The following is a 14,563-nucleotide window of genomic DNA, read 5'->3' as shown; positions in this document are numbered from 1 at the left end:
AACAATGCAATCGGAGAAGAATGAACATTAAAAAAGAAAAACTACCAACAAAAGACCATTATTATGGAATTTTGAATCAATAGTTAGGATCTGAAGCAATACACTAATACAAGAGCTAAATACCTTAAAATAAACAAGATCACCTCCAAAAATAAGCCACACTGACCACTTTTTGAGGGCTGGTTGATCATTTTATGAACTCATCGTTCTGGGGTTCTATAACTGCAAACTACATAACCAATCACATGCTTTAAGATATTGAAACAACATTATTCTGGCATTTGGCTGTAGAATAGAATACACACCTTGATTTAAAATGAACTCACACTGCTTAACTAATGCACAAGTCCTGAGATCTGCAAAGAAACCAATGAATCAAAAAGCATTTCACCAAAACAAGCTGAAAAAGAAGACATTGGATAATCCCTACCAAAAATTATGGAAAGTACACATATTACGGGGTCAAAATCGCACTTGTTCAAGCAACGGGACAATCTTGGTTCATCATTTGTGTTCTCCCTATCCAATCCAAAACATCAACACAATCTTCACGTCTAACAAAATACCTGTGAATTGGGTTGGGGAGGGGGGTGTTGAAGAAGCTATTATTGGCTCATTCCATGATTGATATAGTGCCCGAAATAGTTGACTATAAGATATACCTATTTTTCGTGCGATAAGCCTTGAGCTCAGAAACTTCTCGGCGACTGGAAACATCCTTTTTCATTTTTAGTGAATCTGGAACAGAGATATTTCCACTCTCCTCGTGGTAAGCATCGTAAATAAAGTTGAGTGCACTTTCCTACATGTATTTTTCTCACATTGAGCTTGTCATCAACCAAGTTCAACATGAACCAATAGAAAGTGTATAATTGAAAAATATTAAAACATAGAGGAATAAAATATTGTTTTAGCTATTACATTTAAAAGCTATTAAAACATTAAAGACTACAACATAGATTTAGTATCTGATGCAAAATACATTGTACAATAAGCAAGACGATGAAACTAGAATCAAAACCTTCCTCTAAGGAAATTGATTACATAATTTTATCAATGAAAAGACAAGAATGCCAGCGATCAACTTTTAGAGAATGAAGTTTGTAAAATACAGAGGACGAGGAAATGGCAGCACTATTTTTCCTAGTGACCAAATTATGTAATTTGAATAGAAATAAGAAAAGAGAACAGAAACAAGGTGATGTACGAACAATCAAAATGTCATACCAGGGGTTTAGAAGCATCAAGCCAGTGATATATATGCTCATTCCGAAACCATGTCAATTGCCTTTTTGCAAAATTTCTGCACAGTGATTTTACAGTTTCCGATTTGAAATCCAACAAAATGCAAAAATGTAAGGAGTATATTAGAAAGATAAGGGCAGTATTTAGCACCATAAGTATGGTTTTCTACTCGACATAGAATTTCCCCTCAAGGAATCAGCAAGAACTATTGGGCAAGGCAATGAAATATAAAACTAACGCTGGTAATCATAATTAATATTAAACAACCAGTAACTGCATTTAAAATCCTCCATAGAAATCACATACCCTGGAGTACGCTGGTTAACAAAGGATTCCAGAGTTGTCCTCCTGTTGGACTTAACCTCTCTTCTACCATTTATGTCATTCATTCAATCAAATTTAGTTTTAGAATAAACTCTCGGGTATATTTTAGGCTGGAGCTTGTTGTTCGAAGGTCTTACTCAGAGTCGGAGATCTATTGTTTGCCAAAAATCCTAATGTGTATGTATTATATCCCCTGATTGGTGTTGTATTTTCATGAAAAAGGAGATCATTTATCCCAAGTCTCATGTCTTTTCAAAACAAATGAGTATTCCAATCCACCTCCTTATATGGCTTCATAATTTGAAAATAATCATAAAATTCCTGTTTTTTCTGAAACAAATCATACCATTCACTGGAAATAGTTTTAAATTCCTATTGAGTCAGTTGATTAATTGTCCACTGAACAAATATCCTCAGAAACTATAATGATTGAGCTGCATAGTTTTCCCAAAACTAAAACCATTTTTGCTTACACGTCAAGTGAGATTTACCTGGATGCTTTCTGAAATTCAGAGAGAAAGGCATAGAACTCTCCTGGAGAACTCCTTCCACCTTGCTGCCTACACCTTAATAGGTATTCCATTGCCTGAAATTCATGATTCACAATAGGTTAGTGGCTAGACTATCAGGCTGTGTATCTTGCCTATACTGAAGTGTAAATAAATCGTAAAAATGGTAACAGACGAACACTGTAATTGAAGGCTATAAACCATTTTGAATAAATTATCCGTGTCTGATTTAGGATCGGATAATTATCAAGTAGCCATGGAATCCCTATAAAAGAAAGGAAAAAAAAAAAAGATAGTTATACGAATTATAATGAAGTATGATAAAGACTATCCGGGCTTCTGCAAATCTACACGAATTGGCCAAAGGAGTCCCGACCATACTAGTTAGAATTAACTTTTTGTCTAATAGAGAATTTCTCTTGGCAACCTTCAAAGGCATTCACCAAGCAGAGGAGGGTTCTTTTGTTTAATATTGCCTATGTTGCATAACCTATGGGAAACTACTTCCTGACTAACTACTTCATGGCAGCCACCTAGCCGACAGCCTTACCACAAGAAATTCCTTTGTTGATTTCTGCAGCCACAGAATTAGAAAGTGCTACATATGCGAAAATGAGTTAGCTGCGGACAGCCACAGCCCTTTCAAGGGATTTGTACTTGATCATTCCTGAACTTTTTAATGGGAAGGCAAGAGTGGTGGGAAGTGCTCAAATCAGTCAAGAGATCATTAAGACTGTAATGCATAAAGGGTAAATAAAGCATTTACATCAAGAGCTAAAACCATAGCTCTATCAAAATATGTTAAAAGAAAGAGATGGGAGTGTTGTTGAATGCCATTGACGTAGTTAGGAATATTATTAGGTTAGTCATTAGCCAAAGAATTTGTTATAAATAGATGGAGTGGGCCGAGATGAAGGTAGATAAGTGGTTTAGTCCTGAGCGTTCTCAAGTTGAATTCTAAGCCTTTGGATCTAGGGGGTTTAGATATTGGCAATTTTAGGCTGCGTAATGAAGCCTGCTGACAAAATGGTTATGGCACTTCCTGCAAGAGTCAAATTCATTGTGGCATGGAATCATAGTGAGCAAATACAGTCCTCGTCCCTTTGAATGGGCGTCCAATGGGAGATCTAAAGGCACTTTCAGGAATCCGTGAAAAGCCATCTTTTCTGGCTTTCCCTTTTTTTCTCAATTCGTTCATTGTTTTAGGAGGATAGGTGGCTAGGGAATTATACCTACTTTTAGGAGGATAGGTGGCTAGGGGATCGCCTTTCTATTCCTTGTTTTCCTGCTTGTACCATCTTTCTTCCACGAGGGGTCAGTTGGTGGCTTCAGTATTCAACAGACATCCAATACCAAAAGTCGGCTTAATAGAGCATCTGTGTGCTTGCCTCCAGTATGCAGAAAGGGTTTTTATATCTCAATAAGTCTCATTGAAATCTTATACATAAAGTAGACTATTACAAGTAAAATCCTACATTGTTAAAGTCTAAGAATATATTGGGTTTAATGCTAATCAGATCATTATATTTAATAGCTTAAATTTTCATGACAGATGCTTAACATACAATCAAGTCCAAGCCCATGGTCTTTCAACAATAAATAACACCAGATTCAAGTACCCTTTTACGGTTTAATTTTATATCCTCTGGAAATAGGAAGGCCAGAGTAAACAGCTGATAACAAAAAGCCTCTGCGCACTATATTCAAATATATAGAAAGAAATAATATGTTAGGATATACTTGTCTATAACCAATTGCTCGAGTGGCAGAATTTGAATTTGGAAGAAGGCCGCTATTAAGAAGCCATGTTGCCTCAGATAAAATTCCATCATTTCCTGCAGATGATGAAAAAATTGGCATTAAGTACACATTCTAACAAATTTACTAATTAGTAAACCTTAAAAGGTTGTGTTATCCAGCAGCCAACAAGAATATCATGCAAGATAACACAAGTTTCTCCGATTAAAATAACTGTTAGCCACAACTTTAAACTGAAGGGTGTAAATTCCCTTATTCCACACTATATCCTTTCTTCCCTTTTCTCCAGTTGAAACTGTTTTTATGTAATCCCTTGAGTAGGGCCACTTTTTGTAATTTCATACCATCAAAAAATTTGTTTCTAAAAATGTAAAAAATAACTTTAATAGTAGACCCACCAGAAATCATATCTTCACAGCGGAAGTCAATTGACCTATACAAACTGAGCCTTGGGCTAGAGAGGAAGAAACAAATGAACTCATAGTCCAACTCTTTCAAGTTAATTTCCTCACTAGAATCAACAGAAGTGTCAACTGAATAGTCAGTGACGTGAGAGCTGCTTGCTGCACTAGAACCACATTCTTGTCTGAAAGTGTCATATGGAACTTGAAATGCAGATGGAGGCGAACCACTGGCCTGCAATGATGTACCATGTTAATACATCACTAACTTTTTAATAGGCAATAAAATTTCATTCAAGAGAAGTATTGATAGGATAGAAGTTAGAACAACAGTTCTAGAAACAAGAAAGTAAAAGTATAGTGAAATATGCACGTTACTACTTGAGACCCAGTCCATTTCATCTAGACATTTTCCTGTAGAGTTCTTCATCTGTATTGACTTATTCTTTGTAAGTAGGAATCCAAGGAAGTGAATCATGACTCATTGGAAATCAATCATCTCTTTTGCCTTTGTCCTCTTGCTTTATAGTTTAAACCTCTGGTGAAGGCTGTGAAAAACTTTTCAGTTTGCTACTATGTCATCCTATCCTATGGTTAACGTAATATGGAGGAGATTGTCTTACACCCACCTCTAGGGGAAGAGGAAGCTTATTGCTGGTTTCTTTACTAGATTAAGGGATATTTGGTTGAAAAGAAATAGGAGAGACCTTTTGGGTGCTGAGAGGTCTAGGGATGAAGTTTGGAATTTGGCCCACTTTCATGCATCAAGATGGGTCCAATCTTGTTTTTAACTACCAAAAACTAGGGCTCCCTCTTGAACTTGTAATTTGTCCTTTCAGTTTTAGTCGTCCCTTTCTTTGTTATTTTCTTGGATGCTCTTGTTTTCTATTATTACATTCTTCTAAATATACTATCCTATCAAAAAAGAAAAAAAAAAGTCATAAATATGGATTATCTTTGAACTACTTGGTCACAGATAGACTCGCAGAAGCCCAAAATGATACTAGGAATGATGATCTGAGTCACCTATAAACTAAAGGTTTTGTTTCATTTTCAATAATGATCTAAGTCACACTTCAAGCACTTCATCATTCATCAATTATCTTTTTGAGGATCCTTTCGTTTCTATCCCTTCAAATACTCCACAGGCTTTCCACAACAATACAAATGAAAGAATTACTCCCCCATGCATGCATGTTCTTCCCTTCTCTCTCTCTCTTTTTTTTTTATCCGAAACCAAATTTCATTAATAGAACGAAATACACAAAATCGGGAACGTTATATTATCCAACTAACTGTAATAGAAATCGCAGGCGAGCATTGGAAGCTTCTGTAAGCGGTTTCAAATAAGTCTTTTTTTTTCTTTTTTTTTTTGCTTTTAATAATTGAATTAAATAAAAAAGGTATATTTTTCTTTAGAGCCAAACAAAAAAACATACACAAAATTGCCAAAGCCCAAAGAATGCAACTCTGAATGGTATTATAAATTACAACACAAGTATCCAAACCATATCTTGTCATTAGCACAACACGAATTAAACAAGAAAGTAAATCTATTAAACCAAGTCTATTTCATCAAGCAGACATGAAATTGCTAGAACGTATGGACCTTTATGATTCATGCACAGAACCAAGACGAAGAAGAACATGCAAGCACAAGTCATGTAAATAAGAATAAGCATGTAGGAAGAGGGAGTCAAATACCCAAGCAAGAATAAGAAGTAACCTTGATTATCTCATAGCTACGCTGCAATCGGTACCAATCGTTAGTAGCTAAATGCTGGGCCCTAGGGTCACCAGCATTGACAACCAATTGCACAGCTGCATCCCAGTCTTCATCTCTCTGCAAGTCTGCTAACTCAGAGTATACTTCGGCAGCAATGTCTGGAGAGGCCTTTGGAACATTGGGTTTGCCATAGATGAACCTTCATTCAATACTCACACCCATAATAAAAGTATTTATTTAATGTTTTTCATAGGATCTACTTAGTAGCTAAAAGTTGAGCAACCTATTCTGCTGAATAGCCCAACCATCATTAAGCTCATATGACATGTGGGAGGAGATAGTATTATACTTTCTCATCATTGTCAATAATATTTTTTTCTGTTCATGTAGTCAAAGCCATTCTTATCATATGCTCTATCATCTTTTCACAGACTGGGGGGTCCATATACTAATAACATTAAGTCAGCATTACAGCCAAGAAAAAGACACAAGCACTATTAACATAACATCAGCAGTCATACCTTCATTCATTAGATAATGATAATGACATGACCCTTTTACGCTGATTTTATTTTAAATAATAATAACCAACAGAAAGAAAAAGTTCTTAGACAAATTGTCCGAAGGGAAGGCCGTTATGGTACACACCATCTTAAATACAATCCTGTCCCACCAGAAACTATTGGAACACGGCCATTATCAAGGATACATCTTGTCGCTTGCCTTGCATCCTCAAAAAATTGGCCAACAGAATATTCTGGACAATTTTAACAATGAGTTCAAATATTCTTGCACACAAGAAAAATCTACTATAGCATTGAATGTCTAAATGAGATGTCATTACAAAGAGAACATTGCAAAATCAGTTTTAGTTGAATGCACAGATCCAATGGAAAGCGTACCTTCAGATGGACGTAGTATGTCAAGCAGATGATGTGGAACCTCCTAAAATAGAGAAAGAATGAGTTATTCTTCTGGATCAAATGAACATGTTACAATCAACTCAACTACAGAACGACAATAATTAAAACAGTCACTTAATAATATTAATACATACAATCTAACTCAGCCATAAAATGCAATTTTATCTTTAAAACCAAAAATGTAAAGCATACTTCAGGAGATTAAAGATATGTGAAATAAATCAATTCCATAATCAAGAGATTCATTTATGTATATCAGAATCACGTGGATAAAGGGACATTTGTTTGTATCTGCATGCATGGATGAACGAATCGATTCCATACAACGAACTCCAGCATCAAGACTGTATGGTAAATTATTCTCAACACTTTCATGTTGGTCCAATTACTGAGTGTAAGGGAGAGATGGTTAAATGTAATACCAACTTGAAATTAAAACTTGAAGGACCCAAATCCAGTTACAGTTTTACGTTTACATTTTATTATTCAAAAACATTCTTTTTTTAGTACAATAAACGTAGGGGTGGGAATTTGAATCTCCAACCTCAAGGGAAGGAGTAGATGTCTTTACCATCATGTTGGCTTGATTGTTCAAAATTGGTTTAATGTAATTTCTATTTTTATGTCACATCCTTTCTTTTCTCTTATTGTCAGCTTCTCAATCTAGGATCCCAAAACATCTTTGTTCCTCAAGCTTCAATCACAAATTAACAGCGAAAATTTAGAACAGGTAGGATATCTCCATCAGTCACCTTTCTATCCCTTGCAGAAGGCTTCGCGGATCCAATATCAAGACCCTTATATACCTGCAATTGGCCAGATTGAATGATATTAGCATTTAAGAAGCTGGTTCATTACAATTATAGAGAGAACCATTCGAATTCCAACTGAAATTTCGAAACCATGTCAGCAGTAACCACCCCAGGTGCGGATACACAATACACTAGCATAGGAAAATTGCCTAAAACTAAAAGAACAAAACTTGATTTCTCGAAGTTTGGAACTCCCATGCATTGATGTTTCGTTTTATTTATTTACATCCAAGTTCCTCATATCATCTTTCCTGTACCAAGTCATATTTCCAGCCTCCAATCCCATCAATTTGTTCCGGAAACCAAAGCTTGACCTGATTAAATTTGTTTGAGCTAAAGCTATTAATTCCACTTCAAAAATGAAAAACCCACAACCAACCATACTCCGAAATCGACAGCTCCTGTTTGGTTTTCATTTTCCTCCCATTTTCTCAGCAACAAATAAAGACAGACATTGTCAATTGACCTGGACAGAGTCGGCGCTGATGATTTCACCATTGAGACGCTTAGCGAGCTCCATAGCAAGCCTGCTCTTCCCAGCACCAGTCGGGCCAGATATCACAATCACCTTCTCCTTCCTTTCCTTTCCCGCGGTGGCTGCGGCAGAGCATAAGGTCGCCAAAAGTCGCCGGCGGCGAGTTCTCCGGTACGAAACTGCTCGGAGGAGCGGCCTCTCCGTCGTGTAGGGAAATCGCAAACAACAAGTATGCAGGTTACGGACTCCATTGTTCAACATTCTCGAAATTCGAAGAGCAGCTTTCACTTCCAGTGGGTCTCTGCGGCGAAGATATATATTTATTATATGCTCATCATCCAAAAATCTCTTTTCATACCAAACAAATTTAATTTCATCTTTCAGATATTTTCTATTGGATAATTTAAGAGCTTATTTTCTTTTTATTATTATTTTTGGGATCAGGGTAAAATACATTATGTTTAAATAGTAATTTGTCGCTGCATTTCCTTAGTTTTTTATTTCAAAACGTCTATTTTATTCCCATATTTTCAATTTTTATTTATTCTAGTGCATGTACTTTTAAAACGGTTATACAATAAATATTTTTAAAATAAACTTATAACTTCATTTTAATAAATTTAGTGAATGAAATATCGTATTAAAATTTTGATCGAAATTAATGAGATAAAAATAAAAATAAAGTATCTCAAAACAAATATGAAAATAAAGAGATAAAATGGTCACTTTTTTACATTTTGATAAGTACAAATATTCAAATAAATAAACGTTAATATAGAAGTCAAAATAATAAGAGATAAAAAGTGACTAAAATCCAAAGTTTAAGCATCAAGAATACATTAATTAATATAATTATATTTTGTTGTTTAAATCTTAAAATAAACTATTTTAGTTTATGATTTTATATAAAACAATATTGTAATCTTTTTCGTTAATTCTTTATCATATTAACTCCATAATACCTACTTAGTATAAGAATGATATTAACATATCTATATTGTTTTCATTGAATATATATTTTAGTCTAGAATGCTTTTGTATTTTTTTTCATGTAGTTCTAATAATTTGAAAATTTTCATTTTGACCTATGTTTTACTAGCCACTATTTTTTTTAATTAGTAGGAGAGAGAAATATAATAAATAAATATATGTATGTGTATATATATATTTAAAATGGATGCTGGTCAATACCAAAGTATTGTTATTTTAATTATATCGTTATTAAAATTGATGGATAATAAATTTATGTAACAAATTTTTTTTTAGAGTATTCAAATCACCTAACAGAGAAATTTCCAAATTTCTAAGTTAAACAGAGATTGTGACTTTCCTTGGAATGAATATGATAATTAATTTGGAAAAGGAAAGAAGCTTAGAAGTACCGAACTTAAAAAGTCACCAAACTGATCTCCGGTTTGAGGAACTTGACATTTCAGCTGCCAAGGAACCCAACATCAGAACCTGAAAATATAGAGGGAAAAAGGAAAAAAACTGACCTTTCAATCTATGAATGGCATTTTCATAGGAACAATACGCATGAACTTAGAAAAAATATCTCTTCTTTTCCGTTTCGTTCTATTTTTTGGGTAAATCTTTTAAAACAAGCGGTGAGAACCTTCCTACCTTTACGATAAAAGAAAAAAATATATTTCTCTATATTTTTTATTTCTACTCATCAAAATTTAATAGTGGTTAATAAAAGAGGAACGTTATCGATAAACGTCTCATAGTTTAGGAGATGGAAGAGTCAATTTGAGCCTGAGAACAAAGCATAGCTTTGCAATGCACATGAAACTGCCACCAACATTTCCACCAACTGGTGGTTGCACAAAAGAGAAAAAAGAAGATACTTAAAACTCAAGACATAATCAGCCATTCAAGGACCTTCCCCAGATAAACACTGTCAAACAATAGTAAAACAAAAACATATCAGATCATCATCAGTCACACAAACCTGAAAATGTTGAAGTTGAAGCAACTCTCTATAGATCGGCCGACGATTCATTCTGTCTTCCCGGTGGCTCTGGCTGCGCTTCTCGTCGTAGGACTCGCACGATTAGTCTTGGACGATCTCAAGAGTCATGGAAGCTTTGTTTTCAAGATGTATGGCCGACCGAGAAGCGAAAAGCATCGACTACCGGTCGTCGTCGCTTCGGAAGATCTCGTAGATGAAGATTGCAACTTGTTTGAAGGGAGATGGGTGTGGGATAATGGATCATATCCTCTTTATGAAGAAGAGACATGTCCATTTTTGGTCAAGCAAGTTACTTGCCAGAAGAATGGAAGGCCTGATTCTTTTTACAAGAAATGGAGATGGCAGCCTAATTCTTGCAATTTGCCAAGGTATGCAAATTTGTTTCCTTATTCGACTTCTAGGCATAATAAACTAAACATCAACATTGTCGACTTGAACATAGCTTAATTAACAGGTCGAAGCAGGCCTTATTCGTTTAGTAAAAATGCATTCACCATCGAAAACCCGAACATAAAAGACAATTCAACAAAGACATATAATAAAGTTTTTATGTCATTTGGGTTCTCATAATTAACATCAAATAATGAGATTAAAAACCATATTTATGATTTCAGGTTTGATCCATTGAAGCTGTTGGATATTCTGAGGGACAAAAGAATAATGTTTGTTGGGGATTCAATACAGAGAGGACAGTTTGAGTCAATGGTCTGTTTAGTTCAATCCGCCATTCCCAAAGGAAAGAAATCCCTTCGAAGAGTTCCTCCCAGGAAGATCTTTAAAGTTGAGGTATTCTAGGATCTGTTTGGTAACCTTCTTTATTTTTTTTCCTCGTTTCTCGTTTTCTCTTCTTGTGAATTTTGAAAGCTAACTTCTTAGTATTTCTTAGGATTACAATGTATCAATTGAGTACTACTGGGCACCATTTATGGTCGAGTCCATCTCTGATCATGCTACAAACCATACTGTATTAAAAAGAATGGTGAAGCTTGACTCCATAGCCAACCATGGCAACCACTGGAAAGGGGTTGATTTTTTGGTGTTTGAGAGCTATGTCTGGTGGAGATACAAGCCTCTGATCAATGCCACGTAAGTCGGTTTTTTTTTCTCTCTCCTTTTTAACATCCCCCGTCTCAGTTAGGGGTACCAAAAATATTATAATTTTGTTTCAACCTTAAAGTATATCCGTAGAGCATGAGATTATATACAGGGCTGTACATTTTCAAATATTCATAACAGGGGTATTCTATTGTATGTTACAATTTTGCAAATAGTAACCATATTATACCAAAACGAATATTTTGAAAATAATTGAACTAATCTAGTTTGGATCATTATAAACAAGATATGTTATTGATGGTGTGGTTATTATTCCTTCTTAAGGTATGGATCTGCAGAAGATGTAAGAGAGTATAATGTTAGCACTGCATACAGATTGGCCATGGAAACTTGGGCAAATTGGATAGAATCCAATATCAACCCTCATTCTCAAAGGGTCTTCTTCATGACTTTGTCTCCAACACATTTGTGGTGAGTTTTATTCTAATTAATTGCATTAGTCTTGTTTCTTCTCATTTCTATTACCCAAATGATGACATACGAAGAATAAGTCATAGCGTTGTTGGGTTTTTAGGTCTCGTTTGATAAAAATTTTGTTTTCTGAAATTAAGTTGGGGACACTACTTTTCCCGGTGAGTTCTTTTTGTTTTGTTTTCTAGATTTAAGAATGGTAGTTTTTAAAATGTTTTTTTTTCTTTTTGAAATTTGGCTAATAATAGTTTTAAGAAAGGTAAAAGAATACAAAAAGAAGATGAAGACGTGAGGAAGCCAGTATAGTTTTCTAAAAACGAAATCATTATCAAACGAGTCTTTATGTAGAGACTATGGCATTGAATCTTATTGGGTAGGATGCGACAATAATTCAAAGTAAATACTCAGCCAGAGATATTTCAAGAATTGAAAATATAAAAATGACAAATAGATTTTTATTGCATGTTTCGTAACATTCTCGTTTCTTGTTTCTTTGTTTCAACTTTTATTAAACATTTAACAACTATTTAGGTTTCTTGTTTCTCATTTTCTTATAAACATTCTCAAAATTGTATATAAAAATTTTGAAAACAACCAAAATAAATTTCTTATTTCTTGTTCTTGTTTCTTTATTCCAAAATAGAAATAAAAGTATTGTTTAATTATTCTTGAATCTATGGGCGTTGAGCCATAAAATTCTATTTCCTTCATTTAAAAAGAAGGAAACAGAAACAAGAAACGAGAACGTTACCTCACGAGTCTTTTAACATCTCCAAATTTAAAGCAATTCCCCCAAAATCTCATCCATTCAAGCACAATAAGAAAAGAAAGCTAACTTATCTGTTGTAGGAGCTGGGAGTGGAAGCCCGGAAGTGATGAGAACTGCTTCAATGAGTCCCACCCAATTGACCATCCACACTGGGGCACTGGTTCAAGCACTGAGATTATGAACATGGTACATGATGTTGTACAACACCTCAAGAATATAAATGTAACTTTACTAAACATTACGCAGCTATCGGAGTTTCGAAAGGATGCTCATACGTCAATTTACGGGGAGCGTCGAGGCAAGCTTTTGACCAAGGAACAGAGATCTGATCCCAAAAACTTTGCAGATTGCATCCACTGGTGTCTACCGGGAGTTCCTGATACATGGAATGAAATTTTGTACACTTACTTGTTAAGAACCCATCGAAACCTCTCCTAGATTTCGATCCTGACATTAAATGGCGAGGAAATATTCAATAAAGTTTCCATCCACAGTTCCTTGAGGCAAAAGAGAGGAATAGAAGAGGTAATTTTGATGAAAAGTGTAAGTATAGATTACAACAATAGCTAAAGGACAGTTAATAGTATACTGATTTTGCATAATGCCTACAATTGATTGGTACTCAGAATAAAATCAAGAGAATGTTAAATTATCAATCAACTAAAAAGTCTAAGCTATACTTAACACTCTGCCTCTGCCTCACATGTTGTGAGCTTGAAAATTTTGCACAAAACTCAATAAATAGTAGTGATTACTATTAAATGATGAGGAAAATGACGTTACATAGTTCGAATACAAAACTTCCTACTTAGCTGATGCTAAATCACCCATCAACCCAAAACTTAAGTTATATTAAGTTATATCTTAACAAATAGTACTAAACCAATCCCAACAATTTTGTTGTAAAATATCAATTCATAAAAACTAGTTTTCTTGTTTTATTTTAGAGAAGCTCCCATTCAGAGTCACCTAATTGAATGGTTTGAAATTTCCTCAATAGCATTGTAGTGAAGCAGGCAAACTTCTTCCTTGGAAGCACTTTCTTGCACTGATTCTATTTAAAATAGCCTCTGTTTGGAACATAAAGCATCCCAGATCAGAGATAAAAAACGCAGCAAATTCATATACGAACCTTAGTTACATTTTCTTATATGAAAGAGATCTTCAACCTTTCTACTTCGATCCGATCACATTGACGGGAAATTTTGGAACCTCGCTTTTGAAAAAGATGTAAAGACATAATAGAATTGGATATCGTCTCGTTCTTTTAACAACACAGAGACAAATCAAACAAGGGAAATCTATATTAATCGTGAAGAAAATATAGAAACACTTCTTTTTGGCTAATAACTAACGTGCCTACGAAAAGATAGGACACGTAACAAAAACTTATGATAGACATCAAGACAAGTTGAGGATACCACGTTGAAAAGATAAGGAAGAGACAATTCCACTCGTTATAAATTTATTTTGAAATAGAAATCTGTACATCACACAGCGGGACGAATTCCACTCGTTATAAATTTATTTTGAGATAGAACCCACAAATATCGTGTCACGAATTGGATGTGTGGTGAGCATATCTAAAAGTCAAGAATCTGGAGGCGCTAGGTATGCTAGAAGGGTTAAGAAATTTGGAAAAAAAATCGGAGAAACATCACACTTACATTGAAACGGACTCCATGGAAGTTGCCGGCCTGATGAATCGCGAAAGTTTGTACCTAACGGAGATTTAATCCACACCTTCGTGAACAATCATGGAGAAATTTCGACGGGGAAGAAGAAGATTGGGAGAGATGAGAACAAATCAGCCCATGGATTAGCAAGAAGAGCCAAGAGGTGCCATGATATTTAGACATTTCCATACATATTTTTATGTATCTAACGTAAATAAAAATTTTAATTATATTACAAAAAATATCTACGAATACCTTTAATATATACATAATACTAATATAAATATTAAGCATTTTTAATTTATTTAAAAATAGAAAAACATTTATCCATTAATTTAAGTATTTTTTACCATCATTAATTTCTCTAGTTTTATATAAATGTCTATTTACTATCGACATTTTATTGATATTTATATGAAATTTAAATCTCGACAACTCCGACG

At 34.5% G+C, this 14,563-nt stretch overlaps 2 protein-coding genes across 9 annotated transcripts; one reads left to right on the top strand and one right to left on the bottom strand.

Annotated features, from left to right (window-relative positions):
* Positions 1-10,267, bottom strand: IPT9 (isopentenyltransferase 9). 8 transcript variants are annotated; one of them, XM_022287222.2, is made up of 15 exons: positions 10,128-10,267; positions 9,556-9,609; positions 8,165-8,474; positions 7,639-7,692; positions 6,866-6,908; positions 6,612-6,720; positions 5,964-6,162; positions 4,235-4,472; positions 3,819-3,913; positions 2,061-2,155; positions 1,228-1,303; positions 663-802; positions 431-566; positions 306-356; positions 1-229 (listed from the first exon to the last, which is right to left on the bottom strand). In XM_022287222.2, the coding sequence occupies exons 3-13, from the start codon at positions 8,432-8,434 to the stop codon at positions 479-481; spliced, it is 1,407 nt and encodes a 468-aa protein (XP_022142914.1). In that variant the 5' UTR covers positions 8,435-8,474; positions 9,556-9,609; positions 10,128-10,267; the 3' UTR covers positions 1-229; positions 306-356; positions 431-478. The 8 variants fall into 8 exon arrangements, with proteins under 8 accessions (XP_022142914.1, XP_022142913.1, XP_022142912.1 ...); XM_022287221.2 differs by having other exon boundaries at positions 9,561-9,609; XM_022287220.2 differs by having other exon boundaries at positions 9,556-9,634; positions 10,128-10,266.
* Positions 10,134-13,030, top strand: TBL31 (trichome birefringence-like protein (DUF828)). The gene is made up of 5 exons (XM_022287225.2): positions 10,134-10,516; positions 10,763-10,934; positions 11,035-11,234; positions 11,529-11,675; positions 12,525-13,030. Exons 1-5 carry the CDS (start codon positions 10,134-10,136, stop codon positions 12,880-12,882), a joined length of 1,260 nt encoding a protein of 419 aa, XP_022142917.1. The 3' UTR covers positions 12,883-13,030.
* Positions 13,031-14,563: the final 1,533 nt, after the last annotated feature.

This window comes from Momordica charantia, assembly GCF_013281855.1.
Source record: "Momordica charantia cultivar OHB3-1 chromosome 10 unlocalized genomic scaffold, Mcharantia_2.0 BLBB01000010.1, whole genome shotgun sequence".
NCBI lineage: Eukaryota > Viridiplantae > Streptophyta > Magnoliopsida > Cucurbitales > Cucurbitaceae > Momordica > Momordica charantia.
This window is presented reverse-complemented; position numbering and strand designations above follow the sequence as displayed.